We start from the raw sequence: 17,887 nt of genomic DNA on the forward strand, positions 1-17,887 counted from the left end.
AGCTCCTGTGATGGTAACATGAATCACCCATTGAATTCCCACACCCAAGTCCAACACAACGACTTTCTGCTGGGAAAGCCCAGCCTCTGGAAGATAACCACTGCTCTCTACGTTGGCCAAGAGTCCAAGGAGAACTCAAGCCAAACCCTCATGGCTACTCCGCCAACTCACTGCTACCTTGGAGCTAGGAATATGCCTGCTAGGGTGTAAATCCAGCCAACTGCATGCTTCATCCTCGCCTCATCCTCCGTGGGTGCTGCCTCCACATGGCTCGGGATCTAGCCCCCGAATCCCTGCTGGGTGCTCCCCTTTGCCAAAGGACCACGTAGCATCCCTGAGGATGACTTCGGCACCCCAGAGAGCACGTTGCCACCCGTGCAGACAACACACATCGTGTCTTAGTCACTTTGCACCTGAATTAAGCAGGCACCGTCCCCCTCTGCCCTGCTGTGCTGGCTCCTCATTAGCAGCCTGCATTTCCCCATCCTCCTGGTAGCTGGCTGAGTCTCCCCCTTCCTTCTGCTCCTGGCTTCTTCTCTTCACTGAACTAATTGCTGAGCGCCTGCACCCTGGGTGTCTGCTGCTGGTGGAGAAGATTAGGATTTATACAGAGGGGGAGAAAAGAAAAGATTAATAAAAAAGATTGTGTTTTTTAAAGCAGATGAAAGGAGAGCCCAAGGAGATGTGCATTTGACTCTCAAACACGCTCCTTCAAGTCTCCCTCAGCAGCACTTAAAGGCGTTTCCAAAGCAAGACTTTATGAATGCTAAATGAACCCAGCGCCTTGTTCCTCTGCCACAAGAAAGGGGGGGAAACTTATCTTTTATATACAATATTTCCTTTATGGCTGACACTGTGCATCATGCGTCGCTGCTACCAGCCCCTCTTTCAGACACGAAGGCTGACCTTCACAATGTCACAGGGAGACGACGGGCGTCTCGCCGGGATGGAGCAACACACACTGGGGTCAGGGATCTGGCTGGATCCAAGCAGCCACGTTGGACTTCATCTGCTGCTTCCCAAAGTGGGACCACCACAAATAGGGGAAAACGGGAAGTCTGGCTTGCAGTCCCTGCAGTGGACACCCCTGCCAAACCTGGGATGTTGCTTGGGAAGTGTCACCTTCCAGAAAGCTTTCTCAGGATGCAACTCGGTCAAGGAGGGTGCAGGCTGGGCCAGAGAATGATGAAGAAAGGGGAAATCAACAAGGCAGAAGGAAAAGGGAGAAAATGCACCACTGAGCATCCAGCCCTATAAACCACCATATTGCCACCTCTGCTTCACCAAGGGATGCTGGTGGGGTCTTTAGGGTGCCCAGCAGCCCAACTCTCCACAGTTCCATGAAGGATAAGCAATGAGCACACTGATACATTTATGTAGCATTTGAGCACCTTTGGCCATGTGGGTCATCAAGCCAAGGCCACACGACACTTGCAAATGAAGCCTACACCCAACGCAGTGCCAAGACTGCTCACCACAACCTTGCTCCTGAGCTCAGGCTCACCCTTAGCAAGGAATTCCAGCAGGATCACTACCTTTCCCTGCGTGTGAAACAGGGGAGGAGTGCATTCAGCCTCACACAAAACACTATGGGCAGAAACTGGTCCAAGCTCTCTGGAAAACATCCGCCCAAAGGAAGCCCTGGGAGATGCGCTTAGCTCCCGTCTGCGCCGTTTGAGCTTGTGAGGGGCTGTATAATTGCTAAATATTATTATTATCTCTGCAGGTAGAGCAGTTTGTTAGGATAATGATAGTGACTGACATTTCCCTGGCATCTCGCATCCCAAGCAGATCCCATATTCCTCTATTATAAAACACTCCTCTGCCTCGACTCTCCATATGCTTCCAAACTGTCAACAGGATCATAACTGGCTCCATGTTGCCAAAAGAGATGAAGGCACAAAGTGGCTCATGCGAGTTCATGGGGTGTACGTTCAACTTTGTGCTCAAGAACACAAGTTGTGCAGGTCTGTGTGTGGTATAGACACAGATACACAGGCTCTACTTCAGCACTGAGCTGCAAGAAGTCCCTGTAAGCCACCACAGCACCCAAACCCTCCCTAGTCCTCATCCATCCCCATCTCCCAGCAAGCAGCAGTAGGTACCACAACCCAACAATCCCTTGGAAAACCTATATTCCAGGGACAGCGAATCAGAGGGGCCAGCGAGTGATGAATTGGGGACTCTCAGTTGGGGATAGGTCTCTAAATTCTCATTAAGTCAGGTGCTGAGGCATCACACATTAATCCCGAACATTTCCCCTTCGGCCCAAACAAATAACTAACTCTTGTATAATTCAGGGGAGAAGGGGGTGGAGCCATCTCTCCCCCTTCCTCTGCCTCTTCCTAACTAACCAGTGAATAAAACATCGCCCACAAATCTATTAGGCTAATTTTAAATCCTGACAATTTAGCAGCACTCCAGCAAGATAAGAGCCATTTATTAAAAGCCACAGTTCATTAAGCCAAATGCTGCTGGCGTATTTACTCAGAGAAACGGGGCTGGGTTTGGCTTTCACCAAGACGGCAAGTCCCCAGAGGAGCAGGAGTGATGCTTCTTCACCCTTCAGAGAGAACCTAACCCCATCCCAATCCCACATGGGGCAGCGAGTGCTTCCCATCTTGCTCAGCAACGCGCCATCACCATCGAGAGTCAGAGGATGCTTTGCAGGTTGTAAGTCTCCAGGAGCTCTGTTTGGATAAGTGTTGAGCCTTGCAGCTAAACCACGCTCCATCACACCAGGGTCCCGCTTCCACCCAAAAGGGATCAAAACCAGATTCCAGATGAGGCACGCGCCGCTTTGGATCCGTTCCCACTAATAGCAAGCGCAGATTGACTCTGGAGAGAGGACGACTGCTTCCAACAGCAAGCCAGGAGAGGGCTGTTTAAGAGGAGCTGTTGCTTGCCAAACGCTACCAGACTGCACCCGGAGCTTTCGTTCCCCCAAGCTGCTGCTTGACATCTCTGCTAAACCCCCTCTGCTGTGCTGCCTGGGGCTGTGATGGTGACAGCGGGTGCCTTGGGACGTGGGGCTTGGAGTTTCCCCGCTTCCAGAGTGGTGGAAAGAAAGAGGAGATGGACTCACTGCTGTGAACTGGAATTTCTGCTAACCTTCATGAGGGATGAGTTTCATGCTCCTCCTCAACAAAGATGTGGGCAGGATGCAATAACCACAACCCGATAGAATCAAGTGATGCACAAGCTCACCTTATCCCAAAGCAGATAAAGACATATGAGAGCACACATGGCCCTATCAAGCTCTGCTCCAGCATCCTGAGCTTATTCCCCCCTGGAAACTGTGTGCTGCTCATCACAGTGTGGGTCTTTGCAGGTAGAGAGTGATGGAGAGGGTCTCGGTGGTACCCAAGAGCTGGATGGAGCTGTGCCAGCATCGCTGCGAGGAGCCAGCAGCAGAGGGCAGTGAAGAAAACCCATCTCACCGAGTTTGTGAGTGTAATTCATTCCAGCGGGAGCCATCCAAGAGACTTTATCAAGTGCAATTGTCCCACTGCGCCTTTCACCTGCACAACACTTGCAAGACAGTCTGGAGTCACTACAGAGTCTCCCTTTACAGTCAGCGCTGAAAGGAGCATTATAAAGGTGAATTAACATTTAAAAAGAATGTAAAAAACCCAGAACTGTTCTAATGATGATTAATGGGAAGCTATAAGGGAGGCCGTGACCTCCTGGTGTCATTAAATGGATTGGCAGGTTTCTGAGCATTAATTATAAATAGCCACAGGAGTTTGAGTGCTTAGTGGAATGATGATAAATCCATGACACAAGGAGCAGGGACAAGGAGCGCAGGGGAACACGTGCCCGTGTGTGCACACACAGCTCAGTGTGCAAAGAAACAGGGGTTCACACGTGGGTTTTACAAGCAGGAAAGAGCAAAGATGCAGCCATGAGGCCATCGGTGTGTGTTTGGGTGTATGGGAGGATGGAGGGAGAAATGGGTAAATGATAAATTAGGCTTTGCCAGTCAATCACATTTTCTAAATGTTTTATATCCCAAAAGCTATAAAAGCAATATTCCTTTCTGGCCTTATTGGAGCCATTCTGTAAGGCAATCACATCTGTTTCCCCGGGGATTTGAGCTGAACTGTGCCTTGGCTTGCCTTCCCCCCCCCCCTTTCCTTCTTTTTCCCTCCCCTTTATATTTACTCTCTAGCCTGCTGCCAAAGAAGGGTCAGAGCATGCATACAAATAGGGAGGAGAAGTGGAAAACAAACAACCCCGATCCAGCGGTGATGAACAGACAAAAAGTAGCTGCAAACTTCCCCAAATTCCCCAGCCCATTAGCAAAGGAATAGCTGCAATACCCAGGGGCCTGCCTGCGTTTGGAAACACTCAGCTCTTGGAGTTAATGTTTCTTTTCCTTTAATATGCATTATTCCACAACTGCATTGATATGATGGGAGATGTGAATTACCTGGGATGCGCTGCGCCACCCAACCTGCCTCGATTGCTGTACCAACAGCATCACTGTGCTCTTGGCAAGAGCCCTTGGAGAGATGCTCCCTGCTAAAAGCCCCAAACCCTCTCCCAATACCACAGGGACTCGGAGTCACAGCCACATTTGCTCCACAAATGAGGAGGTATGAAAACAGGAGCTCACTGCAAAGAGAGTATCAGCAAACTGTCAGAGCCCTGGGATCACGGCTCTGAATAAATACAGGAGATGAATGGAGCGAGGACCTCAGCCTTCTTAATGAGCTCTCCCATGGACCGCATCAGCTGCCGAGGGTGAAGGCTCCTCTTGCTGCCAACAGGCAGCACAAAAGGCTCTGGCTGAGATGCCAGAGGGGCAGCCCCGTGGTCTGGGCACCCAGAAAGCCCCCCCTTCACCCTCAGGAGGGATGCTGGAGGCTTCCAGGTCTCATACAGCTCTCTGCATCGGCAGCCGCATCCCAGCATCCAGCCCCAGTATCCAGCCTTTCCCTATTTCCACCGGCAATTGCGCTCGCTGCTAGTTTGGCTTTTTTTCCCGCTCTATGGGAAAGCAAAAGCCCAAGCAAAAACTCCTCCCCCGAAACTGAAACCATCCCTGTTTCTATTCACATTTAAGTATCATTACTTTGCTGGGCTCTTCCAGGGGGAAGCATAATTTCAACTGATTGGAAAATGGTGACGAAGGAACAGTTTCTCCATACAATTTTCTTCATATCCTATTAGTTGCAATACAATTACAGTGAATACATCAATTCTTTGTCCCAGCAGCTCCTGGAAAGAGCCACCTATTAAAAGCTGGCTTATTAATGGAATTGTACATCCAGGATTAATCGGGCCGCATTGGCCATTTCCATTTCTCACTCCACAAGTGCTTTTGTTTGCTTAATAGGCTGAAGTAACTGGAAAATGACACAACTTAGAGCTTCCCCCATTTGCTGTGCATATCACTAGCAGATTTAATATCACTTTCCTTCCTGGCATTGCTCTGGGATAAAACCTGGCACGTGCAGCCAAGGAAATCCAAGCAGCAGGGAAGAGAAGAGGCTTTCTGCCTTTGGCAGAGCCAGCAAGTGGGGATCTCCAATTGATGCACGGCTTTAAAACCCATTCATTTGCAACATCACAAAACCCCCAATTGTCAAAGCAAGCAAGAGAGCCAGGTTACCCCTGCAAAATCCCATGGAAGAATTCAAGGCCAGGTTGGACAGGGCTTGGAGCAACCTGCTCTAGTGGAAGGTGTCCCTGCCTGTGCCAGGCAGTTGGAACTGGATGAGCTTTAAGGCGCCTTCAACCCAAACCATTCCAGGAATACTATCTTCCAAGCACTTCAAAAGCCTCCAGGCACCCCAAAGAGCGTTACTCCCTGCCCAAGATGCCCCTCCATCCCTATGGAATCACATCAAGTAGCACATCAGCCCCATTGCAAAGCAGCATCCCTGGAAGCGAGGACCACTGCCTCCCAGTGCAGCTATTCCTGCGGCAGCAGACTCGCTGCATGTTGAAGCATGGTAATATAGTATGACTTTTCCCTTTAATGGAATTTTTCTAGCCCACTAGGAACAAAAACAAGGACTCCATTAGCCATACTACAAAGGCTCCTACTTATTAGTATTTGAGAACAGCGGCAAAAAAACATTTCTTGAATCTAATTATTGCTGACAAATATGAAAATTGAAATCAAAGTGAAATTTTCAGCTACAGCTGCCTCGTACGGCAGCAGCTCGCCAGCTCCCGACTATTGCATCAACACATTCATCCTGAGAAGGCTGCAGAGATTGGGGGCCCCCCCTTTCCATCCTCTCCATCTTCGGAGGCATTAACTCTGACATATTCATCTCAACAGCCGGGGCCGTGGAACTAACTTCATGTTTACCAGTCACACGCAGCCAACAGATTGGAGCGAGGCTGGCAATGGCTGAAGAAGGCAGAAATAGGGCTTTATTTTAGGTGTTGTACTCTTTAATCTATGTTTATTCATTCCCAATTTTGCTCTTTTCCATCCCGTTCCAACCTGACCCCACAAAGGAGTCACTGGGTGCTTCTGAATTCCTCAAGATTGAGGCTCTAACATGGGAAGGAAGAGTAGAGGGGGGGGGGGGTGGAAGCCTTGTCAACATATTCCCTTTCTCCTACCTCCCCCCAACACACTGTAAAAATCAATCCCCTTTGTCATTTTGCTCTGCTTGTGTGAATGTTTAATGGCTGTCGAGGGAGATAATGATTGCTGCTAGGAAATTCATTTCAGATTTGCTATTTATAAAGTACTTGGTGCTCAGGTGGGAAATTAACATAAGGAAAGGGGAAAAGGACCGAACCCAGGGGTAGGGGGGGAAAGCAGCAGGAGAGGAGGGATGAGATGCAGCGGGGCTGGCTGGAAGGGGCCAGTGCCACAAGGAGGATCCACGTGTGGTCCCATCTCTCCTGGCATGCAGGGAAAAAGCTCCACATCTGGTCCCCCCTCTCCTGGCACTGTGAGAAAAGGCTTGCACAGAGGAAGAATAGGCACACTGAGGACATATGGGTGCTCACAGCCCCTTCCCAGCACCTTGCCAATGCATGCAAGGGATACAGAGCCGGAGTCGTGCAAGGAGCATCACTTGGGAGCAGGCAGCGATGCTCCTCGTACCCACCACCACTGATGGTTTGTATCGCAGCTCCCTCCTTCCAGCTCTCGCCATCCCTCTGCGTTAAACAAAAACCTCCTTCGAGTCCTCCCTCCCTGCAAAGCCCAACAACCTGTTGCCACGAGTTTCCTTGCTGAATCCCGAGGGAATTCCCATCTGCGATAGAGCCGCATCCAACCCGCGGTACATGCGCTGCCATTGAGTTGCTAATTCCTTGTCTCAGAAGTTGCTTTTCACTTTCTGATTTTTCAATAATAGGCTTGGTATGAATCCCTTAAGCTTCTGAAATAAGCTGAAAACCGCTTTTCCAGCCATTTACATAAACACAAGTGGATCAGAAGGAATAATCATAGTTTATGCATTATTTGGGGGGTTTGGAGCTGGCTGCTAATGTGATGTCAGGTTTTGAAGCCCAAAACATACAATGAGAAGTGCTGACGGGCAGAAAAGCAGCATAAAAAGATAAACAATAAATAATACAACCATCTTAAATGTTGTCTTCGATGACAACTTGGCTTTTGGCTTCACCACTGTCCTGGCTTCTGATGGATCCCGTTCCTTGCCAGCCTTGTTCCAGAAAGGGCTTCATTAAAAGAGATATCACTCATGCTAAATCCAAGTTCACCTCTTGCCAGGCAGCCCTGCCGCTCTCCTGTGCCTTGGCCAGCTCTCAAAAACCCTGGTGCTGGCTTTGGGGATTGACTTTGCAGACAAATAAGGTCCAACACAGACACCCTCTGATCTATAAATACCATCTGTCCTGCAGAAAGAGAATAAAAGCTCGCACAACAACCAAACCAACCCAGAAACTCGGTGTTATTCACCAGATAACTCCTACAGGAGAGAAAAACCTACTTAAACACGGAGCTAATATTACAGTATTAATGAACCTTGCTTCGCTTCAAGTGCTTGTCACGCTTCCAATGAGGCGTCTCTCATTTGGCTTTCAAACCAGTTCTTTACATTGAGAATGCAGTTTGTGGCTAAAGCAAAACATTAGCAGAGGGGCTGTTTTGAAGAAATAACAGGGAAAAAAATGGAGCAAGGCTCGAGATTCCAGGCTCTTTTGATATTGCTGGAATGCAGCCTTCCGATCGCCTCTTTCTGCTGTTTGAAATCCCTTCACAACTTGGTACGTAAAGCTCTGAATCAGAGCAAAAACACTTCAAATATCAACCCCTGCTTTCCCCACAATTCCCTCGCACTGGCAACGTGGAATCAGTCTGGTTTATTCCATTTTGGAATAAAGAAATCAAACACTGCTCTGCTTCATTGCAATTTCCCATAGTATTTCCTTCCCACACGGGCCAAGCGTCTGGGATTCACAACCCTCTTTGCAACCTAAATCAGGTTTCCCCATGCTTAGCAGTGTACATTCACATAGCTGGGAGGAGGAAGACCCTGCTTTCAAGGCAAATCTGGGTTTGCTACACCAGGCAGCGGGGAAAGATGACTGGTGTCCTTATGGAATGCATGGGCAAGTGAGGAAGAGGAAGGACCAAGAAACAAGGCCAAATCACGGCAGAACAAGCAAAGGATGTGAACTCAGGACCCCCATTCCAACAAGGCCAAGTCACTGCAGAACAAGCAAAGGATGTGAACCCAGGACTCCCATTCCAGCCCATAGCATCTCTTTCCACTCCTCCTAACCAAATCCCTGCTGAGCATTCGCTTGTATCCTGCTTGGAAGCCAAATGCACCACAATACAAGGATGAGGGATAAGCCGTATCTCACTGGGTGCATGCAGATGCCCTCACACAGGGTGCTCAGCACCCTTTCGCCCCACTGATGCTGGGATTATCCCACTTCCAGAAGGTTCTCAGTGCTGCATCATGACTTTGTAACCTGGCAGCAGCCGCATCTCTCTGTCCCCATCCCCATGGGAATGAGGAGGATGCTGTCCCAGCTTCCATCACCCCAGTGCTTTAAAGGGAATACTCCCATCACCAGCAACCCATACACACTGGGTCCCTTGGACCCTGGTTTTCCTGCATGGCTGCTCCAAAGCATTTCTGGGCTGCTCAGAGGGAATGCTTCAGCTCGCCCTGATTAGTAAGCCAAGCATGCAGGAGGTGGATAAGTCAAAGGAAGGAAAAAAGCGGGGGGAGGATGCCAAGAACCAAACACTGTCTTTAGTGGGAACAGTCAACAGGACAAGGGGGTCAAGGGGTCAATTAATTTACAACAGCTTTCAGCATTGGACATATTAACTGTAAGAGCATCAAAAAATCCATGTGAGCCTTCCTGGCGGGAGCTAACAGCACAGCAAAGGCAGCACCTCTGATTTATTATTAACCAAGAGCAAGGTGCATGCTCAGGGAAGAAGGAGGGATGTGCTGCTAGTCCTCCGGGCTGGGGAACACTGGGGGCGTGATGCCAGGAGGGTGCAGCTGCACCCCAAAAGGGGTTGGAGGTCCCTGGGTGTCCCAGGGGATGCAGTGACAAGCTGCAATCTGGGGCAGGGTTTGCCTATCCAAGCATGGACAGAGCCACGTGCAGGGGTGGCAGACAGCAGCATGGCTTGGATTTCCATTACAGAAGCCCAAAATCTGGCTCCTTGCTCATTTGAGCCCTTATTTGAAACCAAGAGCTCAAGTCCAAGTCCAAGTTACAGCTCCAAGGCAACTGCAATGCCTCTGCCATGAATATCCGAGACAGATCGTGTTTGGTTCCCACTGAGTCTAGTGGGAGATTTGCAACCCTGCATCAAAGGAGCACTACCAGGAACACTGAAAAGAAGCAGATTTACACTTTAAACCTTTTCTCTAGTACAGCATCCCTTCAACTGGGGAGCAAGCAAAGAGAATTTCAGCCTTTCCTGCTACTGCTGAAGTTTGGGAAGGAAAAACACATTCCAAAGGAAGTTTTCTGGGATGCCCATGATGATATTCCCCATTCTGGAGCCCACCTTTGCTGGCTGAGTTGCTTGGGAAGCAGGCTGGTGAGCTCTTCCCTCCACCTTTGTTTTAACACAGCAAACAGTTAAGTCCTGCTTGCTAACTTGACCTCCATCTGTCAACTCATCAATTCTTAACCCATGGGGAATCAATAAAATAAGGGGAGGGGGAATCACAATATGGATGGTTTTAAGCAAAAGCTGCAAGAGAGATACACGAAGAGGACACTTGCACTATTGAATGTGCTCATCTCATGCTTAAATCAGGGCAGACATGAGGAAAACAGGGGAAGCAGAAGCCAGAGTTAGTATGATGGTCAAAATACCTACATGGATAAAGGAAAAGTAGCTTTTGCTAAGCACTAGGACACCCCAAAATGGGCTGCAGCCTCCAGAGCATCCAGCACCACCAACTCTTGTAAACAGGGATGCTCCCTATGATGCTTCAGTAGTTTTAGCAGGAGTTTCTTTCCGAGCTCACAGCTCATCTTATCTGCTTGTCAAACTCATATTCACCTCATCTTGCCTGGTCCTTGAGTCCCATCCCAACTTGTGGGAATGGTTGACCAGTCCCAAACCTCCTTGGCCACACATCCCAAGTCTGTTTCACTGCCTCCTCCTCATGGATCCCACTGTAGATAACCACCGCCACCTTCTTCATGCTGGCATTCCAAGAACAGTAAGCAACCACATCCCAAAATGCGTAGCACATGGGACCTCACACATCCCTATTCCACAACCGGGGCTCCTAAAGCTATTGGAGATAGAACATGACTCCAGTACATGGTTCCCCCCATCACTCCATGCTATAAGGTACCTCATTACAAGTGATAACTCTCTGGAGATCTCTCCAATACACAGAACAGCTCCTCACTATGTTCTTCCATCCCATTACTGCATGAGCAGATCAGCAGAGGGATGATCCCAGGGAAGGAGGGACGCTCCTGGGAAAGGAAGGAAGGAAGGAAGGAGAGGGATGCTCCTGCAGAGGGAAGCAAAAAGATGCTCCCAGGAAAGGAGGAAGAAAAAGGAGGGATGCTCCCAGGAAAGTAGGGAATGGAGGAGGAAGGAGGGGAATGAGGGATGCTCCCTGAGAAGGAGCAACACTGCACCAAGCACCCACCACAAAGCCATCAAGCAAAGACCCCAAGCGCCAATCCAACATCTTGGGCTCCATTCCACTCTCTAAAGCACCTTTTCCCATGGGAAATGTCTGCTTGGGTACCTCTTTACCCCTCTGAGTCTTAAAGATGTGATTCCCAGAGGTCCTGGCTACCTGCATAGAGCTTCATTTAACATCAACCATCATGACAGATGTGAGTAAGGAGAACGCATTCCCCTCCTTTTATGTACTACATATAACTGGGTTATCTAATCATGTAGCTATTGATTATTACTGTTATTCCCTATTAAACAGCTATTTGCTGCTCTTGGGGTGAATATCACATTTTATTGACCTGCACAGTAACTATTAACCACCACGAAGCCCCAGCTACTATTTTTCTCAGGGAACAATAAATCTGGGTCTTCACAGGAAGATGTCGATACACATAATTTCTCTTAGCCACATTCATTAGCACAATCACCTCCTTGCACAAACTGCCACAGGGTTTCCCCTCCCAAACCCAACCCAAACTAAGTCCTCCCAGGATGCAAAGCCTGGATACACAGGCGGTGGTCCTCCATCCTGCCCTTCCCAAAGGGAATCAACCAGGCACATCCAGCCTTTTCATCACATGCAGCCCCTGTTTCGGTGTGGGAGTTATCTGCGACGCAGCCACAGTGATGGAGCATATCATTCTTTGGGATGAGGAAGGCTCTGTGGATGCTGTTGACATATGCTACTATTTTACATACCTATTTCAGCTTGTATGCTTATTAGAATAAGGTCTTTATGCTAATTTGTAAATCAAATTCCCATCATTCTTGGCTTACTGATGCTAAAGGCCCAGCTAAATCTTCTATGACCCTTTAGCCTGGTTAATCCTTTTACGCATGGTTGAGTGAAGAGTTTGCTTCTCTCTTCCACTCCCCAGGTGCTGGGGTGGGATTTTTGCCCAAGCCTTCCTCTTCCTCAAGAAATCCAAGTCAGGGACAGTGGGACCACACCAGAGCATCTCCCTGCTTTGAAACATGGGAAGAGGGGTGAGAAAATGCTGAAGCCGAGTCCTTTAAAAGGCTGTAGATATTCATCACCACTATTTAGAACTGGTAGAGCAAACACAATGAGAGCTGTGTTGCCAAACAGCTACTCAATTCCCGATGCCTTGAGGCTATCCCAGCCCTCTGCAGCCTTTCCCAACTCCTTTCCTCATGCAGGACCTTCAGCTGGCTCTGCCTTGCTTATGAAGTGATGAGCGCCCGCATCTCATTCCCACGGAGATGCAGCATCCTCGGCCTTGCTCTCCAACACCAACACCCAAAACCCAACAGCTCCCTTGGGAACAGCAGCATCACCAAGCACAAAACCACTCTGGACCCTGCAGGGCTTGGAGGCCTCCTTCCTCATGGCCGTGACACCCAGTAACTCCTGTTTCAGAGAGGCAAAGAGGCACCTTTCCATTAAGCCAACAGCGAACCTGCAAACCTTGGAGGACCTCTGGCTGTTTGCACAAATGCAGATGGTCGAGCACTTAGGAATTATCCCACTTCAGGCTCGGCGCTTTCCTCTCAAGCACCCTCACAAACCACTTTGCTCACTGTTTGTTTGGCTGTAAACAGGTAAATGCCCTGGAGCATTGACAAAGCGCTGCAGAGGGCAGCACACATCGCTCGAGCTGTTTGGAGGAGATGGGAGCAAACCACTCTTCCTTGCAAGACAAGAACGTTCCCCGGTCAAAACCACACAAGGCAGCTCCGCTTGGGTGTGCGAAGAGGCACGGATAGAGTTTGGAATGCCAAGAAACACCGGGAATAGCACAAGAGCTGAGGAAGCAGCAAGCGAAATGCTGCTGGTATTTGGCTCACCTACATTACACCTTTGGGGCTGAAGGCCCCCCAGGAGCTCAAAACTCCCTTTGAAAGCTTCTGCTGCATGGTTTTGTCTTTCTAAATGACTTTTAGATACAATCATGCCATTAAACCTCCCAGGGGGTCTCCTTCCCTCTGACAGCGCAGCAGTCCCTGCTCTCAACCCAGAAAGGTCCCAACTTTTCGCTTCCCCGTGTAATCCTTTGCCCAGCATCCCATGGTTCTGCCCTGGGTCCCCTCCAGACCTCAGTGCAATGCTGCTCCCTGTTTTCCACCATCCCAGCAGTGACTTAGGGACTTCTGGCACCCACAGGATGCTGCAATGCAAGGGGCTCAGGGGAGTTACTGCTCGGGGAGGCAGCACATCGCTGTCCTTTGCTACCTAGGAGAATAGCAAAGGAGATACCCACTGCTTTCTGATCTGTAAGCTTTTGGTGGGAAAAGGGAAAGGAAAAGCAGGAAAAATGACCAGAAGCAAGGAATAAGACTGCAAGGGAGCCAAATGAGGAGCCAAAAGCAAGCATTAAAGGAAAATAATCAAATAAATGAAGCAGAAATCCTGGCCAGGAGAAATGAGGAGGAGAAGGGCAGCTTCACCCCACTCCTAGGAGCCCATCCCGTGCTCCCATCCCTGGGCACCCCCTTGGGATGCAGGGATGCCAGCATCCCGAGCGGGAAGCAGCAAGCCTGGGAGAAGGAGCTTGAGAAGGGGGAGAAGGAGGAAGGCAAAGAGGAGCGATGCCATGGCGTGTGCTGTGCATGCTAAGCAGCCCGCGCCGGTCGATACGGCACCGGTGGCTCTCTGCAAGAGCGGGCCCAGTGTGCCCGGGAGGAGAAGTTTGAGCCCCCAGCTCCACCAGCTCTCCCCAGTCCCCAGCCAGGGGCTCTGCACCCCACCAGGGTCCTGCAGGGTCCGAAAGGATTTAGCCACGGCTCTATCGGGTATGTGGGTACCCAAATCCCATCCCTCGGTGGGCACTGGGGCAGTCGGCACCGGCTGCTTTCCCTTTCCCAGCGGGATGGAGGTACCCTCCATGTATCTCCATCCCCCCACGGGGTACCTCTATCCCCGCTCCCCATCCGGAGCCCCCCGCGGTGGGGGATGCTGCATCCCCGGCTCCGCGCAGCGCATCCCCCGGCTCCGCAGGATGCAGCCCAAGGCAGGATGAGGCCCGGGGGCAGGATGCGGCCCCCCCTTCGCCTCCCCCGGAGGTAACCCCGCTTCCACAGCCCCTCCAGATGGCTGCGAGGAGACTAACGCAAGCTGACAGGCTCGGCGCTCCCGGCCAGATGGGGCTGGCTCCTGCCTCCTTCCCCCCCCCCTTCTCCCCTTGCTTCTTGCTCTTTTTTCTTGCACCCCCCTTCCAAAGCACCGTTGGGGGGGGAAGATGCAGCCCTGCTCGTCCGGGATAGGCACTTCCCAACTCCCAAACCCAACAGAAGCCGAGGCTGCATCGAGTTTTTGGGACGACCTTGCAGGCGGGTCTGGAAAAGCAAAGCCGGGGGGGGGCGGACAGAACACAGAGGGACCCCGACCCCCAACTTCCCCCAGCCTGTTGGATGCATTCCTGCACCAACTAAGTCGCGGTAAAGTCGGCCGGTACAAAACCCCCCCAAAACACATCAGGACGGGGAATGCTGCGACATGGAAGAAGTTCCCCCCCTCCCCGCAACCCATCGCACCGGCAGGATGGAGCAGGGATCGGGAGATGCCGCCGTGTCGAGCCCGCATTGTACCCCCCCCTCCCCACCTCAGCTTAGCATCGGCGGGGACTCCATCACCACCACCCCCAGCACCCCGCGGAGGGTGCACCCGCATCCCCGCAGCATCATTCCCTACCTTGGGAAAGGAGGAGTGCAGCCATCCCGGCCAGGAGCACCCAGGAGACCGGGTGGTGCATTTTCGCCTGGGCCATGTTTCGCTGCGGGTTTCTTTTCCTCTTCCCCCCTCCCCTCCCGCTCACTGCCTGGCGGGGAGAGGTTTAAAATCCAGCGTTTTCCCGGAGCAAAGCGCAGGAAAAGGGGGGGAAAAAAGGAGGGGGGGGGGAGGGAAGGGAGGGGAAAAAAAAAAAAAAAGGAGGAAAAGAAAAAAAAAAAGGCACCGCAGGGTGGGGGAGGGAAAGAAAAAGAAAATAAAAAGGGGAGGGGGGGGAAAGGGGGTCGGAAGGGGTTGCAAGGTGCGAGGGACAGGCGCTGCCGTGCCCGCCGCTCCGGCCCGCACACGCCGCCCGGCTGCACCACGCCGCCGGCCGCGCAGGCAGCCCTCCCCTGCGCCGCACTCATTGGCTGCGGGCCCCCCCCCGCCCCGGCATCCGCACCCCCCCCCACCCCCCCACACACACACCCCTCCCATCCTGCACATCCCCATTGGTATCCCCCTCAAGGCATCCGCAACCCGCCCTGGCCATCATATACATCCCGGTTGGTACCCCCACCCCCCCCCCCCCGGCATCCAGTACATCCCCGTTGTACCCCCCCCCTCGGGGTATCCGCACCCCCCGGGCTGACACCACACACATCCCTGCGGGTACCCCCGCTTCGGTATCCTGCACATCCCTATTGGTACCCTTCTCTGGGCGTCCACACTCCCCTTCAGCATCCCCACCAGTACCCCACACACGGACACCGGCATCTGCACACCCCCTCTGCATCCTCCACAAGCCCCCCGCCCACAGCATCCTCACTGAGGGGCTCAACCCTCCAGCGTCCACACACATATCCCCCCCTCAGCATCCTTTCCTTCCCCACAGCATCTTTACCACCCCCTATAATGGCACTGTCCTTCCCCACCAGGGAAATGGGGGTGACTGCATCAAGTCTGTGACTCAGTTTCCCCACCTGCAGGATCCTGGGAAGGAGACCCACACCCCACACCCCCCTTCCTCCTCTTTGCACCACCTGCCTGTCCTCAAAGGCTGAAGAGCATCCTCCGCTTTTGGGGGATGTCTGAACAAGCCTCCTTCCTCCTACAGGGCTAATCCCATATGGAAATTGTTCTAAAAGCAAATTTAATAGGGAATAACTCTTCAGTTTGTCACAGAAATCAATCCCAGCCTGGTTTGGGTTGGCAAGAACCTTAAAGCTCATCCAGTTCCAACCCCTGCCATGGAAAGGGACACCTTCCACTAGAGCAGGTTGCTCCAAGCCCCTACTTTCATTCCAGATCAAGGCTTTTTCTCTGTGTTATAACCACTCTCCCCCAATACCTCCCTCCAAGACCAGCTCCAGGGCCACTTGCATCCTCTTTCATTTTGAACATCCTCCCGTTATTCCAACTCCCATTGCCACAAGCCAGATTCCAGTGCCTATTTCACAACCATGGAAGCAGGATAGACCATTCTCCACCTCAATAAACCTAAACCCACATCACCTAAACCTGATGCTTACACAGAATGGGTCCTCAGGTTCCAAACCTTTAGTTTTCAGCCTTTGTCCCACATGGGGAATATTGAAGGCACTGAGCCCCAAGCCTCCATTTTGACACCACCTACATCAATAGTAGTTTGTTAAATATTCATTATTTTCATTAGTGGAAAAAATGTCTCATTTTGTTGCTCAAGGTGAGTCACAGCCCCTTAGAACAACATTATAGGCAGGAAAAAGTGACAAGGGATAAAAGAAGGAACTTGCCTTGGTTTTGTACGCATTTCTCCTCAGAGGCTTCCAAAATCTGAGCTGTTCACTTTGCAATTCAGAAGGAGATTTGGCAGCAAACCCATGGCAATCCAGCTGCGTTCCTCCCTCCCCTCTATCGCTGCCACCCAGAGACAATGCCTCAGATCCAGGCCAGCCATTCTGCCCAAGAAAGGTGATAACCTACAAGCCCCAGCCCCTCTGCTCAAACCCCATCCAGGACTGACAATCACCATCCTCCTGTCCAAAGCCAGCAGCCAGGAAGGAACCTGTGGCTCCAATCAATACCTTTTGGATGGAGAAATCCTTGCCAAGAGGTAAGGATTCCTCCCTCCATCGCATCATCTCCTCCCCTCCACTGCTTCCACCAACACAACTCACCCATGCTAACACAAGATGCCATGTAGCAGTTTTGCCCACCTTCTGCAACACTTCCCAGTGTGATGAGCCAGCTCCCGTACTTACAGCAGCTGGAAACGGTCCATTAGGTTAGTTTGGTTTATGACCTACCCATTATGCTTTAAAAAACACAACTTCCCTGTCTATTTGCCTAAGCAGGGAGCAGTTTGTAAGCAGGCCCTATGCAGAGGCTGCTTCTCCTCCAGATTTACTCTATGCATTATTAATTCACACGCTGCTTGTTCCGAGCACGTCTATTTACCCGCTGCACCAGAACGGCTCTTAAGGAGCCTTTGGCTTGTGGCTTTGTGGAACATCAACTTTTCATGTTGAACAGCAGGTGATGTTCAACAGAATGCCTTGCAATAAATGCCTAATAGATCCATTACGCTCATCCATATCTATGGGATATGAAGATAGAGATAACAGGGCTGCACTCCTGAGATAGGGGCACAGGGTGGGGGGGAAGAAGTTATTCATTGGAAATCACACGTAGAGTTGGTGTTAAACAGGGACATCGTGCCTCCGTGTGCATCAAGCAGCACAAGGCCCCTTTTGGCATTGATTCCTGGGGGGAATTTCAGGTGATATTCCAACCCCCATCCCTCCGGATCTGACTGGAAAACCAAAATCCAACACCTCAGCTAAAAGGCTGCAGAGGAAATGGGAAGAGGTGACGTGCTGCTCTGAATCAAACCCTCTAACTGGCTCGCAAAGGAGCATTGTGACCTTGCTCAACAGCACTGTGTAATTTTTAATAGACATTCCTTGCTACAACTGACATTCCCAGCCATGGTTTTATTCCACAGCCGTTTTTCCACCGGGAAATGCCACGTTTCGTTGGCGTTTTTTATATCATCCCTACGTATACATACCTATAATTACCATATGCATTACAATAGCATTCACGTG

The 17,887-nt window shown here is 51.0% G+C and overlaps 1 protein-coding gene across 2 annotated transcripts in view; it reads right to left on the bottom strand.

Moving 5' to 3' along the window:
• The window catches only part of LOC130611927 (protein CEPU-1), a 332,011-nt gene that overhangs the window by 309,208 nt on the left and 4,916 nt on the right, over positions 1-17,887 (bottom strand). Inside the window, exon 1 of one of the 2 annotated variants that reach the window (XM_057433176.1) lies at positions 14,784-14,997. The exons of the other annotated variant lie outside the window; for it this stretch is intronic. Coding sequence (XP_057289159.1) covers positions 14,784-14,859 — 76 coding nt within the window. The 5' untranslated portion in view covers positions 14,860-14,997. Of the gene's footprint in view, positions 1-14,783; positions 14,998-17,887 lie in introns of those variants that run through there. 2 annotated transcript variants of the gene reach the window in all.

The sequence above is a fragment of the Pezoporus wallicus genome, unplaced genomic scaffold (assembly GCF_028554395.1).
Source record: "Pezoporus wallicus isolate ANWC-B61680 ecotype Strahan unplaced genomic scaffold, APGP_CSIRO_Pwel_v1 contig_9719, whole genome shotgun sequence".
Taxonomy (NCBI): domain Eukaryota; kingdom Metazoa; phylum Chordata; class Aves; order Psittaciformes; family Psittacidae; genus Pezoporus; species Pezoporus wallicus.